Source organism: Lissotriton helveticus, chromosome 2_1, assembly GCF_964261635.1.
Source record: "Lissotriton helveticus chromosome 2_1, aLisHel1.1, whole genome shotgun sequence".
NCBI classification, from domain to species: domain Eukaryota; kingdom Metazoa; phylum Chordata; class Amphibia; order Caudata; family Salamandridae; genus Lissotriton; species Lissotriton helveticus.
Window position 1 is genome coordinate 908,206,833 of NC_136059.1, and position 17,744 is coordinate 908,224,576.

Here is a 17,744-nt window from a genome sequence, read left to right on the forward strand (position 1 = left end):
CCACCAAAATGAGCAGACATTTCCTAGCAAGCAATCATACCACCAATGATCTGAAGTGGTCAGTTATAGAACAGGTTACCGGAACAACCAACTTGACAAACAGATTGTTTGAAAAAGAGCAGCACTGGGTGTATCAATTGGGAACTCATCTGTCTGGCCTAAATGATGACATTCCCTGGAATTCAGTCCTCAAATGAACTAGGCCATCCAGGAATGACAGATAACACTGCCCCTAGGATATCACCCAAGGATAACTCCCTTATCAATATCTGTAAATCGATCACTTGAGATCGAGATATAAATCAGGGAATTAATATATCCTATGACGCTCAGAATGAGTTACTATAAATTCCACCGACCTCTCATAGCAATTGTAGCGTCAGCGTTATCCTGACGAATCACAACCAGGCATCGCCCTATAATTATGTAATGCCCTAATAGCTTACTCCACGTTTCGCCTGACCGAGATATGGCCGCCCAATACGTCCTTGCGTGTTTTCTGTAACTACTGGCAACCGGGAATCGTAACCTGATTTCCTGGTTCAAGGGGCGGTATCAGTACGCCGTCACCTAGTCGCACGACCCACCTCTGGATGACTACTGACTTCGTCATCATACGCCCCCACGGGGTACATCCTCGGATTGGTACACTGGCCATCTTTGCAATTTGGCCACGCCTACCACCTGAGCGGACCACGCCCAACCCGGAAATCAACCGAGACACACGGCGATACCTCATATACAGCACTAGCAGACCCTTGTCTATCTTCAGGGTCCAGTACGAGGTTGAGCTAGGTGCCACACGGGTGCCGGGCTTTGAGGGCGTGAGTGGCTCAAGGACATCTTTGCTACCAAAAGATAAGTACTGTAGGTTGGAAACCGACCTCTAATCTCCCGCTTTGCGGGCTCTACCTGTCTTTTTGTCCCTTTCAACAGGGTGTGCCAATTAAGCCTCCACCCCCCTCCTGTGACCCATGGTGCTATTTGCATCTGATTTAAAAGTGAGACGTTTTACAACCTTTCCGTTAGGTGATGGGTGGGGTCACCGACCTTGATGGTCCATTGATTCTACCATAGGAGTAGATTACTCCGGTGCTTTTAAATCACTTTAATGTTTGTTTTGTTTTTAAACACTTCTAGTTCACGCCACCCCTAAGTACGATAAGTATCTCCCATAGGGGTATTGAGGTTGGTGATAAGTGTAATGTTGCTACCCCTTCCACTATTCTCCTACCCGCTTGGAGCACCAAGAATGTACATTGTAGACCAACTACTTAATATGTCTTTTGTCATTTATGTACGTCTGTCCCTTCTTTCCCCCTTAGGTGCTGTAATCCTCCTAAACCAGGAGTTACCGGGTTTGAGCGATTGCTCCCCCCTTTTTTGCACTTTTTCACTTTTTTATTATTTTCACTTTCACGTCCCTTGGTAAGGGGGAGCCTTAGAGCGCTCATACAGCCAGGGTTTATTACATGAGTCCTGAAGAATGCCTGGTAAATTTACACCGTTTCATAGGCAGAAACATGTCGACTGATACTAAAACTAACTGGAATTAACCAAACCATTACTTTTGGCTAATATTCCGTTCACATAATCTTTTTATCTGTGTCTGAGGGATCAATTAAATCAATTTTTGATACTCTCTTCACACTTTTAATATATTTTCATTTGCACGTCTATTTCACTAAATCTGCTCCGCAGTAATACTGGCGTCGCAGCACACTAAAAAGGTACTAGACCTTTTTGGTGGGGCCCTATGATGAAGCATGACACCGACCAGGTCGGTGTGTGAGGGCTTTTTTACCGACCTAAGTTGGGCCAGGTAAGGGGTATTTCTTCTCCCCAATCTCTCTCCTTCTTCCTTTTTGTTGCTCCTTTAAGTGGGTACTGCTATACCACAAGACCTCTCTTTTCTTGTTGAGTGACATTCCCAAAAACGTCAGAGCACACGGATTTAAAGACATGGGGATCGTTTTTTAAAAATAAACTTCATATATATTTCTAGACAAACTGTAACAATAAGAAATAAAAAACGTTTTGTAAAAGGCATTTAAATAAATAAAGGACTTCTAAAATAAGCATGGCTAAAGCAAATAGGACTCACCTTTTGGGCCCAGTGGTTTTGCCAATGCTGTGCCGCATCAACAAAATTAAACTACCTTTTGCCAGTAAAGTACAGCACCAACAAAAAGAAAACAAGCGCGCCTCACGCTGAAAGTAAAAAAAAAAACATGTTTGATGAGGAGAGGAGAAGGCAGCAGGGGGAGGGGATAGAGGATAGGGGCCTGTGCCTGTTTCCCTTGCGAGAGTGAGCAGGAACCACCTGTTAATTACAAAGAGATGGTTGCAAAGCTTGCTCCCTCAATGGAATTGCCAAACGTGCACGCGTTGCCATTGAAAGCAATGCAAAACGTGCACGTTTTTGGCAGAAAAAGGGAATCAATTACTGAAGATCTCCTCCTAAGCAGCGCATGCGCGCTGTGTAGGCGAGACCTATAAAACGACTCTGCAGCACTGCTACAGTGGCACAAATTGAGCCCCCTCTCACAGCAACTTACACCTTTGCTTTGCACCCAGTGGCGTATCAAGGTGGGGATAGTCCGGCCCGGGCTGCACGAGTTTTGGGGCAGCAGGCTAATCCCACTCCCCTGTTCTTACCTGTGGCCGCGCGGGCGGCAAATGCAAGATTCATTCGACAGCATTCCCTCCCCGACTCTTACGGCCGCCGCTGCGGCAAAAGGCCTAGCTACGCCACTGTCTGCGCCAACATACATTCGCAAACTATATTGTTGTTCACAGATTCTCCCTCCATTGTTTTCCCCGACTCCCATTTTACATTTAATGTTTGAGCCTTGACTTTCTACAAAATATGTAATATTTTTATGCTTTACATGTGTGACTGATTGTTCCTCCATGTGTACAACTTGTTAGCTTCCTTTAAGCTATGAATTTTTGAACAACAATAACCCTTGCATTTGTGTTGATATTAACCCCTCCCCTGCTGGTGACGGAACCACTCTGTCATCAGCTGCAGTCGCGCTGTGCTGAAGACGGAGCGGTTCCGCCACGGCCCGCTCGGCACGCCTGCGCGGCGCAGATTTCGCGCCTGCACTGAGTGTTCCATTGAGCGGGCGGGGCCGTGACGGAACCGCTCCGTCATGAGCACAGAGCAACCGCGGCTGGTGACGGAGCGGTTCTGTCACCAGCATGCCCCCTCCGCGTGGCCGCCCCGCCCCCTTAGCACTGTGGCGGAATAGCCGCCGCAGTGAAGGGGTTAACAGGCTCAGAATCATTGTATGCATGTGTTCAATGTGTATTTGGCATTGCCTGTAGAATTAAATTTTTTCACAGCCATACACGACTGGGCAACCAGGGCCATACAAAACATATTACAACACATTCAAAAGGTAATCATAAAAATACTTATAAAATAGATTTAACCCCTTCGGCGCTCATGACAAGGTCAGCTCGTCATGGGCGTAACCTGCGCTACGCGGATGACGAGCTGACCTTGTCACGTAACGAGGGATTTTGCGAATCGCAGCGCGGAGCGGGAAAACCGCTAGCGTGCATGCGGTTAAACACCTTACCACTTCAGTCCATTAATAACAATGGTAGGTTAATCTTTAGAAGTTAGATCGCCCCCCTCTGTTTGAGTTTAATGTTGATGGTAAATACGTTCTCCTTTAGGAATATTGTGATATTCCTTCAGTACTCTGAGATAACTGCCCTGCAAAGCACGTCTAGTGAATATCCTGGGGGCAGTTCAGGAGTGAAGATTGATTTGGGTTTAAATTTGCTGGTCAGAGTATGAAGTGTCTGTTCCTAGGTCCCTGGCAGTATTGAGAAGGTCACCCTCAGTTTAAGTAGTGTGGTTAGCTTCTGTATCCCCTCCAGTTCCCAAGCTGTGAATTTGCTTGTAATAGGCTGATAAGGAGTAGTTATTTATTTTATTTGCTTGTCATAAAAAATAAAAACCTGAAGCTTCAGTCTACGTAGGACAAAAACAGACCTGGCCATTGTAATGCGGCGGTTGGGATATCAGTCATATTTGAGCTGGAATAACCCATCTGCCAAACTCAAAATCAGGCCCTTATTCTTAGGCACCCCATACTTTGCAGGCAATCTAACACCCTGTTTCCATGGTCTTCCAATATCTATACCCAAGTGCGTGTATTCCTCTTGTCTATCTAACATGATGTTGCCCCAGACTCTCCCAAGCACTTATTTTATTCTGTTTATTTCTCTTTTCTTGCTATTGAACTAGAATATCATTACACTTCATCAGCCTACTCTTGAGTTTAGCTTCTTAATTTTTTTTGCAATTAATGATGCGTTTGGTGTACTGTGGCCCTGATCCTCCAAGGCTATCCATATATTTCATTGTTGAACGACTTGCAGTCTGTTATACATTCATTACCATATTTTAAAGCACAACCTCGTGTCGCCCAGTATTCTGAAATGTTTTTCGAACTCTCTAATGGTTGGTCCTTTTGCATACCATACCAACACCTACATTATTGAGGTTCATTTGGTTTTGGATCAATACACGGCATGATTCTGTAACTTATGGCGCTTTCTAAGTAGGGTGGGTCTAATTTTCCATCACTATCGATCACAATACAAAGTGAACTTAATGTATGCATTATTCTCAAGTCTATCACAGACTACAACTTTGTTTGCCTGGCCTATGATATGCCTTTGAACTTGCTGACCATGCCCCCCTCATTTCTGGTTATATTCTAGTACTTTTCAGTGACAGTCACTTCACTTAATATGGCAGCCTAATTGCTCCAAGGGGTTCCCCTCCACGAATGCTGTTCACTTCTTCGACTTTCCTCCACCCCCCAAACCTGTCACTCCTCTACAAACCACTTCAGAGGGTAGTTTGAATAATTATCCCTCATCTACTTTGCCTACATTCCACATATTACGCCATCATATGCCTAGGCATGTCAAGACCCAATTATTCCGGGCTCTTCTGCGCTAGACCGTGACTGCTAGGTGAAGACCTCTGTGAGGACATTGTCCGTGGACATCTTCGATAAGTAATCACTAGTTAAGAGCCATGTTGTTGAGCATGAAGTAGGCGTGCAGCAGGTGCCCTGCTTTCGGCATGTGGACATGGCTCTTACAAATTCTTGGATTGGGGTACATGAATCTGTGTGTGAGCACCCAGTGAGCCACTCAGAGGTGCATCTTGCTTTACTTCCTCTTTTCCCAGATTGCTGAATTGTGGGAAGGTGCCATCACCACACCTTTAAGGCACAGCTACTCTGACCCATTGGGGGAGTTTAGGAACCATGAATGATTGGAGTAGTAAGTAGTAATAGTGGTACAAAAGGGGGTGGTGATGGACGGAGCATCTGAACCAATCAAACACTCACACCCAGTCAACAGATCTGGGTTTAATCCATCACCGTTCTTTAGCCCACTCAGCCACCCCAGTTCAGACATGGCCATATGCAAATCAGTTTGACCCTGTGCCTCATGGGAACAGTCCAGCCCAAACTGCCAAGCCATGCCTTCTCTGGACCGGAAACAAGCTTCCGAGGACCAGTGTCTGGCATTTCAGCCGTCTTCAGCCCGGCTTGCTTGAATCCAGTGGCAAAGTGAGCAAGGGACTCACGTCGGAGCATACCCTGCCAACTTATGGCAAACAAAGTGGTACAAAAGGGGGTGGTGATGGATGGAGCATCTGAACCAATCAAACACTCACACCCAGTCAACAGATCTGGGTTTAATCCATCACCGTTCTTTAGCCCACTCTGCCACCCCAGTTCAGACATGGCCACATGCAAATCAGTCTGACCCTGTGCCTCATGGGAACAGTCCAGCCCGAACCGCCACGCCATGCCTTCCCTGGACCGGAAACAAGCTTCCGAGGACCGGTTTCTGGCATTTCAGCTGTCTTCAGCCCGGCTTGCTTGAATCCAGTGGCAAAGTGAGCAAGGGACTCACGTCTGAGCATACCCTGCCAACTTATGGCGAACAAAGTGGTACAAAAGGGGGTGGTGATGGACGGAGCATCTGAACCAATCAAACACTCACACCCAGTCAACAGATCTGGGTTTAATCCATCACCGTTCTTTAGCCCACTCAGCCACCCCAGTTCAGACATGGCCATATGCAAATCAGTTTGACCCTGTGCCTCATGGGAACAGTCCAGCCCAAACTGCCAAGCCATGCCTTCTCTGGACCGGAAACAAGCTTCCGAGGACCAGTGTCTGGCATTTCAGCCGTCTTCAGCCCGGCTTGCTTGAATCCAGTGGCAAAGTGAGCAAGGGACTCACGTCGGAGCACACCCTGCCAACTTATGGCGAACAAAGTGGTACAAAAGGGGGTGGTGATGGACGGAGCATCTGAACCAATCAAACACTCACACCCAGTCAACAGATCTGGGTTTAATCCATCACCGTTCTTTAGCCCACTCTGCCACCCCAGTTCAGATATGGCCATATGCAAATCAGTCTGACCCTGTGCCTCATGGGAACAGTCCAGCCCGAACTGCCAAGCCATGCATTCCCTGGACCGGAAACAAGCTTCTGAGGACCGGTTTCTGGCATTTCAGCCGTCTTCATCCCGGCTTGCTTGAATCCAGTGGCAAAGTGAGCAAGGGACTCACGTCGGAGCATACCCTGCCAACTTATGGCGAACAAAGTGGTACAAAAGGGGGTGGTGATGGACGGAGCATCTGAACCAATCAAACACTCACACCCAGTCAACAGATCTGGGTTTAATCCATCACCGTTCTTTAGCCCACTCTGCCACCCCAGTTCAGATATGGCCATATGCAAATCAGTCTGACCCTGTGCCTCATGGGAACAGTCCAGCCCGAACTGCCACGCCATGCCTTCCCTGGACCGGAAACAAGCTTCCGAGGACCGGTTTCTGGCATTTCAGCTGTCTTCAGCCCGGCTTGCTTGAATCCAGTGGCAAAGTGAGCAAGGGACTCACGTCTGAGCATACCCTGCCAACTTATGGCGAACAAAGTGGTACAAAAGGGGGTGGTGATGGACGGAGTATCTGAACCAATCAAACACTCACACCCAGTCAACAGATCTGGGTTTAATCCATCACCGTTCTTTAGCCCACTCTGCCACCCCAGTTCAGACATGGCCATATGCAAATCAGTTTGACCCTGTGCCTCATGGGAACAGTCCAGCCCGAACTGTCAAGCCATGCATTCCCTGGACCGGAAACAAGCTTCCGAGGACCGGTTTCTGGCATTTCAGCCGTCTTCATCCCGGCTTGCTTGAATCCAGTGGCAAAGTGAGCAAGGGACTCACGTCGGAGCATACCCTGCCAACTTATGGCGAACAAAGTGGTATAAAAGGGGGTGGTGATGGACGGAGCATCTGAACCAATCAAACACTCACACCCAGTCAACAGATCTGGGTTTAATCCAGCACCGTTCTTTAGCAAAGCTAATAGATCACATTTACAAATGATTGTGGCATTATGCCTGGAATCTAGGAAGAACTTTACAGTGAAGCATAGTTGTACATTACAGCAGTTATATGTTGAGTCAAGCGTGTATCTGTTGCAGTAATGGCTTTTTGGTGGTGTGATGTATGCAATTAATGGACATTTTTTTGAGGGGAAGCCACAGATGTTGCATGCGTCTACTGGACTTGTCACATCTGCTGCAGGATCTGGGAGAAAGTAACATGGTACAGACCATGAGATTGGAGTTCTTTTGTGACTAGTCTCATTGCAATGTTGACGGGTCATTGAATATTCCAATGTTAGGCTGCATGCTTCTGGAATTACCCAGTTCTATAGCACCCAGTGTGCATAGTAGCTTTCTCTCGACTGTCATGGCAGGCTGTGTGTTCTGTATGGAGATAATGTTGTGGTAACAGGATGTAGATAGTTGTTGATGATGTTCATCATGCATCTTAAACTCTGTAGACGTTCCTAGTAGGTGTAGTGGTTGTGTGTTGCACTTTGCCTCAACCTTCTTTGTCAACAAACCATACTCCTTCACATGAAGTCTCGAAAGAATATGTGTGCTAGCTAAGCTTGCATGGTGATGGGAGAGAACTCTTCTTGCAAGATTCTATCTCCTGCATAGCCCATGACCTTTTTCTTTTGTGGGACTAATTGGGGGAGAATGGATGTGCTTTTAATTCATTTTCTGCAATAAAGATTGCACACATCAGCATATATTGATTAGGATATTTCTTGTGTATTTATCAACATAGTCAATAAACTGTTGCGGGTTCACACAGGTTGCATCAGGTTTAAATTTTGATATTGTAAAGTTTGATAGCTGATAAGTGTTGAAGAGCATGGATACCATCACTCATTTCAAAGCGTACTCATAGGGGTGACGTCCATACGTCCCAGGAGATGTGATTCGGGGGTGGGAATTGGGGTGAGCCTTATCTGCTGTGAGTAAATCTTGGAATATTAAGCCCACAGTGCATGGGTTGGGTATTTATTTTCCTGTAATGCGGGGTACTTCATGGGAATCTTTCATTATCTTTAATAGTTAGTTTGATCAATTCCCATCTAGTTGCCATCCCTGGTGGGGTACTTCTGTTTCGGAGGCGGTGGAGGAATGGACGCTCAGCTATGGCCCATTTCCCCAGTTCCCTGTGCCATGCAGGCCAAGAGCTCTCAATTCTGGTGCCTTTGGTTTATTGGAACCTGCAAGTATGTGGAGGTTGGGTGAGGTGGCCTGCTCATACCTTTGGCTTAGTCCTCTATGGCTGTGATGTAGTGGTGTATACATTTAGAGACATACTGCTCCCTTGACTTGTGTGTTCTCTTGTCTACCATCTTAGTCCTACATTGAATGTGATGTGTGTTCTGCTCATAATAAAGACTTTTCTTGGCACATATTAATGTGCTGCTCTCCTCTATTTCATTGAGAATTGCTTAGTGGCTGGTTGTGTTTTGGTGGGGGAGTTTGTAAGACATGCCTTTAGTGTGATTTTGATTTTGAGTAGTGAGGATCAAAGTGTGGTTCGATGTTGCTGGTGTCTCTATACTCTTTTGCTCATTTTGGCTGCTCGATTTCAGTCACTGCTCTGTTCGGGCTTAGTCATGCTAATTATTTCTACAATACATAATCACCAACTGATTTTGGCGAAGACTGCGTGCGATTGGCATTCATTGCCCTGTGTTTGTTTTGATGTTCGCTTGGTGACTACTGTGTTTTTCCAGTCTGTCTGGAAGAATTCCATATTTGTGCATTTCTGCAAAATCAGGCTTGCTCTATTGGACTCTGGTTCTAATTCTGGCCCCTGCACTTCAGCAAAACACTAAATTACGTTTGATTGTAAGCAAAAAAAAGTATTTCACAAGGCCTCAAATTGCAAACGTTTGCAACATAACCTATATACTGTAATGTAAACATACGTGTAATGTCCCATCTACTTCTTTCTACTTTTGAGTGCCATCCCATCCGGGTGTCTCTAATGCTGTCTCAGCTCCACCGTGCACACCGTAATGATCTAAGTTAAGATGATGCTTGAAATAGGCCTACTCGTTAACAACTTTCTCTGTGAAGTTCAGCACTAAATGAAACGCCTCAAATAAATATAAAACGAATCAAACACATTCATGGTTTGGATGAAGCAAGACACTTTGAGAAGTTACTTGAAGAGGACAACAGCCCTACAATTCACCAGCAGTGCACTAGTTACGCATACATTATTGCTCTAAATATATTTACATTTCCACAAAATGTCCTGCTTTGGCTACTGCAACATCCACTTCGTGCTATAGTCACTGACAACTAAACAATGCTCGAATAATCAGTGGAGTAAAGAAATCTCTGCACTGGGCACCAATTAAAGGAAGGTAATTGATCAGAACCTTGCATCGGAATCACAGAGGACTCTGTCTAGGGAGCTGACAATTTCTACCCTGTGTTCCTCTGATACTAGGGGGCATATTACCAAGGGTGGAAATAGGCAATTATCGCCGGTTTAAGCTCCCGTTTTTGGCCGCTAAGCGGCGATAATTCTATCGCTCTATTAGCAAGCTGTCGCTAACTGATGTTAGCGACAGCTTTTAGGCGATTGCGAGCGGTTTGAGGCCCGCTTTGCATGTCAGCGATATTTATCGCTAATGACATGCAAAGTGGGCGTACCCAACCTGTCAGCAACTGAAAGCAGTCACTAACGTCGCTATCGTCTATTAGCAAGGCAGGCGTAGCGATGGAAATATTCCCGCTATCGCCAAAATCCAACGCCTGCTCAGACCAGTTCTTAGCCATGTTATCCAATGGGAGGTGGATAACATGGCTAAGAGCATTTTGTCGCTAATGCGTGAATATCGCTGTATTCTCAGCGATATTCACGCATTTCGCCTGATTTTTATCGCTTTTGAGATAAACCTTGCTACTAGCAAGTTATCTTAGCAATAAAAACCGTTGATGCGCGGCGAAAAAATATTGCCACTAACCCTACTTAGCGATAAATATCGCTATTTGTTGGTAATATGCCCCTATATGCGTAAGGTTGGTTACCCTAAACTTCCAATCCGTCTGTAAACATGGAGCAAAGCCTTACCGTGATAGATCCCTACTCACCCAAGGCTACACGATCTAGAGCTGCAGTGCAACTCCCTTCTCCCTAGTTATAAAATCCCAGAAAATCTTATGCTCTGCCTATAGTTGGCACTGACCCAAGAACATCTGATGACTTCATATGTGGTCTATAAACTTGGATAACTAATATGTCCCCCTGGAACTGCAATACACCCTTTCCTTTACCACTCTACAACAGATTCATAGCAACGGGGCGCTTTGCAAAACCTGTAAAAAAAAATAAGAAACGAGTGAACCATGGAATTCGGTGTGTGAATCAGCACAATCAAAGCATTTTATCCATAAGGTGTCCTACAAAAATAGAATATAATTCTAAAAACTATAATGTGCTGAAAACGTGTAGACTGTTGCCATTGCAGGAGGAGTAGCTTTCACGTAGCCACATGATATTTAGGGGCAGATTTAGATATTGGCAAGCAATCCATTTCACCGCCATGGTGATGGAGTAAATTACTCCATCGCTGTGCTAGAGATGGCGCACACCAAATTCAGAAATATTAGTGAACCTGGCAATTTCTATCAATCCATTGCACAGTTTGGAGCAAACATATGGTCCCCCCGCATTTAAATCTGTCAGGCGGACCACTGTATTGGTAGGGAGAGAACACTTGGGCGAGTGGACCACCGTATTGGCAGGGAGGGAACATGGTCGCCATTGTGAAGGAGTTCCCTCTCTGCCAACATTTAAATAGCCCTTTGCTTGTTTATGTATCTTCTTACAATGGATTGAGATATCTGGACAATGGTCAGAAGCTCTTCTCTTTCTCCTATTTCAGAGGGTTCACCATCTGACCTGACCCCTCTCTCCTTTACCCAAACACAAGAACATTCAAAGTCCTCAAAGAAAGAGTGACCTTTATTGCAACATTCCAATTCATTAACTACTTGTTAGTTTGTTTCTTTTTCAATTAAAGCAACTTCCCACTGTTTCTTTTTGGTTCATTTGTATTTGTCATATTTTATCTGTGCATAATTATAAAAAAGAAAACGCCTGAATTCGCTAAAGAAGTCAGACAATACTCATCATTGGTCTCCCTATTGTTTATTCATGCGTGGTTACTTATGCAAGAGTCTGATTAAAGATATTCTTTTAATTAGGTCCTAAAGATGCCTACTTTATATGGGAAAAGAATGGCGAAAAAATGGAGAGCTGCATTACGGATCAATCCTACACACTGGTTGGTGGAAAGAAGCATATTTTCAGCTGGATGAAAGGCATTGCGTCTGCAAACATGGAATATCGTTGTTCACTCATTTCAAAATCTGGGAACGAAACCGCCAATGTTCAGATCACCGTGGCAGGTAAGCGACACAAAATGGCGCACCTATGTTGCATGTTTTTTGTCCAGTGTAACTTAGGTGGCTTGAACCTGACATTTTAAAATAAATGCCTAGTCCTCTCTCTGAGTTAGCTTAGGTTATGTTTTGCTGGTGTTCAGTGACGGGAATAAACATACATGTCTGAAAGCATACAATGATAATGTTCTGTGTAGCAGGTAGCTGGGTGTAGCCCGACTAGGGCTTTCAGTATTCTAGGTCATGCAACATCCTTGCACTTTAAGAACATTCCCAGAACGTTAACAACCGTTTTAATTGTCGGATTTTGGAGGACCTTACTGGTTTTTGGCATTCTTCTCCAAGCTTTTAAAAGTTATTTCACTACTTTTTCAACTTGTCCCACAACTATGAATTCTATGAACCGGAAGCAGGGTCGGATTGGAATCACAAATTCACAATTGGGCCCTGGCACTCTCAAAAATTGTTAGTGTCTATTTTTGTAGCTTTATATAGGGTGAACTCTGTCTGAAGACATTGGAGGAATTACCATGAGCACCAGCTACATTGCACAAAATCAAATTCATCTTTATTTTAGGTAGATTAAGTGATTTGCCCCGAATCACTGGGTGTTAAGGTGACGCCAGAACTCTGTGAAAGGTGACCTCACAGCGTAGCTTATGCAAATACTCCCTCACTCCTCCATCAAGGCCTAAAAAACACTGAGACCGAGGTGACAACACCTGGCCCCATCGAGGTCACTTCTCTTCCTAACCCCCACTTCATCCCACTACAGCATTACGGTATAACCTGGCAGGGGAAGGGGCTGGGGGGGGGTCAAGAAAAACACACGGCTGATGCTCCTACTCCAGGGGGGCTTAGGTGAGAATACACACTTGCACACACACACCATGGCTTGAAAGTGATGGCCCAGCAGGGGAATTAGACTGCTTCAGCAGTGACAGGGGGCCGGTGAGTATGCTCTAAAAGCCAGAACAACACCTGGCACCTAGCCTCAGTTTGACGGCATGGCAGGGGAGTGCTCATGATACTGGCAACACTTCACAGTGGCCTGGTGAGGACCGGGGAAAATAGAAAGTTTATGTGGGCCTGTTTACAGAGGCCCTAAAAAACTGGCCCACAGATCGCCTGAGACACTGGTCCATCACCCAATGCCTGACTGCCCTCCTTCCCAATCCAAACCCAACTAGACGTGACACTGATTGTTAAATGAAATACTGCACCTTACAGCCACCCCGGGGCACACCGCCTGGTGAGTATTGTAAGTACAAAACAAAGGGGGAGCGTAGAGGTACTGATAGAATCACCCTCCTAACAGAACTTTAATAAACAAAGAGATTCTATCAAAAAAGTGATAACATGGTAAAATTTTAATTTTTAATTGGTTTCAATTTTTCTAACAAACGTGCTAGGCTCTCTCTTAAAGGTGAAAAGACCAGAGCGCAATGTGCTTTTTTAAAATACCCCTCACACACTAAAAAAATCCAATAGTGTCATGCTTCATCATAGGGGTCTTCCCGCCCCTATAACGGGACGGGGCGTGCTACGACCAAGCGAATACGCGGGAGCACTTATATTGTGACAGTGACTATGTGTGAGTGCACAGGTGTCAGTGAAAGTGTAGGGACCTCAAAAAAGTGAATTAATAAAAAATATAAAAATTCCCTGGCATAGTAGAAAAAATACTTTATTCACTTCTCTAGCTGGGAACATTAAGAAGGGGTTGTGAGGTAGAGCAGTAGCTAGCTACCTAGTCGACATGTTTCGTAAGCAGTCCCCTACTGCTTACTCATCAGGACCAAAAAGCGATCCCTACTAGAATATACTCAGTTCTACAGAATATGCCTACTGTCCTACAAACAGCACAGCAAAAATAAGCTGACTGTTTCGTGCTCCGGGGCATGAGTTGGCCCAGTGAAGCAAAAAAATATATTGATACAAATAGTACCAAAAAGGGACCTATTATGGTCTCTGTGGAGAAAAGAGAAAAAAAGAGAAAAACAACACATATGCGTAAATTTACGTCATGATCCAATGATAGGTACAGATATTCAATTATGTACCAGTATGCTTTATCCATCAAAAGCAGTCATATCCCTTGATACATTTGAGAAAGGATATTGCATTAGGTATAAACAGCGTCCTATAGCTGGTTATAGAAACAGGGACCTCAAACTGCTCGGTTCCACTGTCATCTCATCACACACACACACAATCACGACTCAATGCATTACCACTGAACAAGCAATTCAAAGGAAGGGACCTCCTTTACCTTTGGTTTCTATCAGAGAAAATATGAAAACGCTAGCCGTTATTAGCGATATTGTGAACACTACAATACGTACACTTTTTAGTTAGTTTCAATGCCCCATGAGTTTGCAGGCGAGGGGTGTTCTTCCGCGGTACTGTGAAAAACAAAACCGCACCTTGGTTTTAATTGTTGCGCAAAGACCAAACTTGTCGTTTGTGCCCGTGACCCGTTTTTTAAAGACTCGAGGTCAGAGTCTATTACTCACATGTCCGGCGAGGAGAAGAAGCATTGTTCCCACCCCCGTGCTACTCCGAGGAATACCGGGCTTGTCAGTCTCGTGTTTCTTAAGAAGTATTATTTCCGCATAGTCACCCGGCAATCCTGTGTATGACTAGTGCGTCAACCTCCCAAAATGGCCGCCACCTGATGGAACAATGTGAGGAGAAGGACGGGAGTCTTTCTACTCTTTCTTTTCTCGGGGCGGGGGGGCGCAATAATTAGGGAAATACGCGCATAATTAATAATATTCTTTTTGGTGCATGAGGAAATTCTTAATAAAGTGGTATGGTCGTGTTTTGACATTTGTTGGTTATCAATACAGACATAGTGCTCATACCATACCCCGTTACATTAATTATGTCTATGTTGACGAAACAAAACAACCAAGGGTTCACAGGGCCGGTGTCGTCGCTCTGTCTAGTAATTGTAATGACACAGTCAGAGGAATGCATGCCCTTATTTACGTTGTCAGACATGGCAGTCTCATTAAAGGAAATCGAAAAAGTTTTCTGGGGTAGTGAGTGGATCTACTCCAAGGGGGTTACATTAAAGTTGAGCCCAAGGGATATCGTCATTCAACCCAATCTTATGTGACTGAACACGAAACACCCATCTTTGTTCCTTCTCTAAGAGGGTTCTCTCGTTGCTGACAGTTTCAATCACGGTCCATTGAATTTCTTCTGGTTTATGACCCATTTCAAGGAAGTGATTGGTGAGTTTTGTACTGGATTTCCTGCATTTTATTGTACTCTTGTGTTCGCCTATCCTGATCTTTACTGCCCTGCTCGTCATCCCTACATATTCAAGTTTGCATGGACAGGTGATCAGGTATACGACGTTTACACTGTTGCAGTTACTGAAACCCCTTTGTTCCCAGTTTGTTCCATTGTTGAATGCTATCTTCTTGCTCTTCTGGGTAAGGCAACAAACCTTACATCCTCCACATGGATAGTGGCCTTGGACAAAGTTCGGATTTCTTTGTACATTGTTGGTGTCCGATTTCGGTCTTGTGTGGACCAAAACGTCTCTTAAACTCTGGGCTTTTTTGTGGGCAAACATGGGTTTGGGTATCTGTAGGCCTCCACTGTTCAGGATATTCCAGTTTTTGTTAATGATTTTCGTAACCAAATTGGAGCTGGTGTTATATGTGGTTACGCAAATAGGTCTTTTTTCTTCAACCTTTGGTATCTTAGGCTCCAATAGGCTTTCACGGCAGTTGTTCTTTGCTCTCGTGTATGCCTGGTTGATGATGCGATCTGGATACATCCGTGCTTTCAATTTCCTTTTCAAATCCTCCGATTGTTTCTTGAAATTGTCAATCTCTGTGCAGTTCCTGCGTAGGCGCAGGAACTGACCATATGGGAGATTATCCCGCAGGTGTCGGGGATGGAAGCTGTTATACATAAGGAGGCAATTCTTTGAGGTACCTTTAAAGTGAGTCGTTGTCATTAGTCTCCCATTCTTCGGAAAGATGTTTAAGTCAAGGAAAACTAAGTTGCTCCTAGAGGTGGTACTGGTGAATCTCAGGAAATCGTCCTGTAAGTTCAACCAGGTTAGAAATTGTTCAGAGTTCTTTTCATCTCCATCCCAGATGATGAGGATATCATCGATGTATCGTTTCCACAACTTGATGTTGGATTTGAAGGGGTTACTTGAGTTCAGTATTTTGGTCACCTCCAGATGGTGCACGTATAGTCCAGCTATACTAGGAGCAAATGTGCTTCCCATACTGGTACCGTGTTTTTGCAAGTATATAGTGCCATTATACTCAAAGTAATTCTCTTTAAGTGCCAGAGAGACACAGTCCATCACTACGTTGCGAGGTGTCTGATACTCCCAGAATTCCTCAAAGAGCACATCTTCGATAATCTCCAAAGTCGCTTGGTGTGGCAGGCTGGTGTACAGACTCTCCACATCACAGCTAATCAATAGCTGGGTATTGGGATCAAAGGGCACCTCTTCTATTAGGTTCAAAACATCCTTGGTGTCTCTCAAGTATGTAGAGGTCTTTTGAACCATTGGTCTGAGAAAGGCGTCCGCAAATTTTGAGACCGGCTCTAAAATGGACCCAATCCCAGAGACGATTGGACGTCCCGGGGGGTTGTCCATCTTTTTGTGGATTTTGGGTAGAGTATATAGATAGGGGATCCTTGGGTCTTTTTGGCAGAGGAAATCCCCTTCTTTTTTCGAGATCCAGTCGTGTGCCAATGCCTCTTCTACCAAAGTACCAATTTTTGTTCTTATTCTTTCAGTAGGGTCTGCGGGAAGAATTTCATAGTTTCTTGTATCCTGTAGCAGCCTCCTACATTCTTTGTCATATTGTTCTATGTTCTGTATGACAGTGGCACCACCCTTGTCGGCCGGCTTTATTATGATCCTTTTGTCATTGCTCAGATCTCGTAACGCTTTCCGTTCTTCATTCGTGGTATTGTGAAAAATGCGTTTTTCTAACGGATTGATGTTTTCTAGCTCCATCATTACAGCCTTTTCAAATGTCAACAGTTCAATTGGGAGAAGATGGTCCATAGGGGTGAACCTAGATTTCGGTCTCAGATCAGTGTCCCCACGCTCTGTCTCGTCTTCCTTGTCTTTGAAGAAGACCTGTAATTTCAGACGTCGCATGAATTCCTGTACCTCTTTGCAGAGATGGAATTTATCCATATTTGCTGTTGGTACATATCCCAAGCCCTTTTCCAGGACTGCTTTTTGCTGTTCTGTTAGTTCTATACTGGAAAGATTCACCACCAGACTCATTTCTGGTTCTTTGTTGCACCTGTCATGCTCCTTGTTGCTACTCGGGGTGTTTGTTCTTCTTCTGGGTTCCAATGTACCGTGGTCCCTCTCCGGTTCCTCCCCTTCGCCCGTCCCTGGCGCGCCCCTAAAAAAGGAGCCGAAGGGTCATAATAACTATAATCTTGTGGTTGATATCCCCAAGTTGGAAACGGTCCCTGAGGATGTTGAAAGGGTGGTGGTCCATATTGTTGTTGTGGGGGGTACATCATGGGAGGGTTGTAGTTCTGCCAGCCTCTCGTGCCTCGAAAGTTTGCCCTCCGGAAGTTTCTCCTGTTCCCTCGATATCCTGGGCTCTTATTCCGACTAGAATTGGAGCTGTTGGATCCAGAGTCAGATGTCTCGTCATCTGTGGCATTCCCATTCGTTGATTTATAATCATCCTTTATATAGGGATAGACTCTTTCTTTAGTCCAGCGACTGTTGTCTTTATTCAGTTTCTCATACTTGCTGCTTTTCAGGGTGGTTTCGAACTCATTCAATGATTTGTTCATTGCATCAAGATACTTTTTGATGTCAGCTGGTGATTCGTAGCTCTTTATACGTATCTCTATAGTTTGTATT

The 17,744-nt window shown here is 44.8% G+C and overlaps 1 protein-coding gene across 1 annotated transcript in view; it reads left to right on the forward strand.

Annotated features, from left to right (window-relative positions):
- The window catches only part of SEMA4D (semaphorin 4D), a 923,316-nt gene that overhangs the window by 768,243 nt on the left and 137,329 nt on the right, over positions 1 to 17,744 (forward strand). The window contains exon 20 of the mRNA XM_078675637.1: positions 11,663 to 11,866. Coding sequence (XP_078531763.1) covers positions 11,663 to 11,866 — 204 coding nt within the window. The remainder of the gene's footprint in view (positions 1 to 11,662; positions 11,867 to 17,744) is intronic.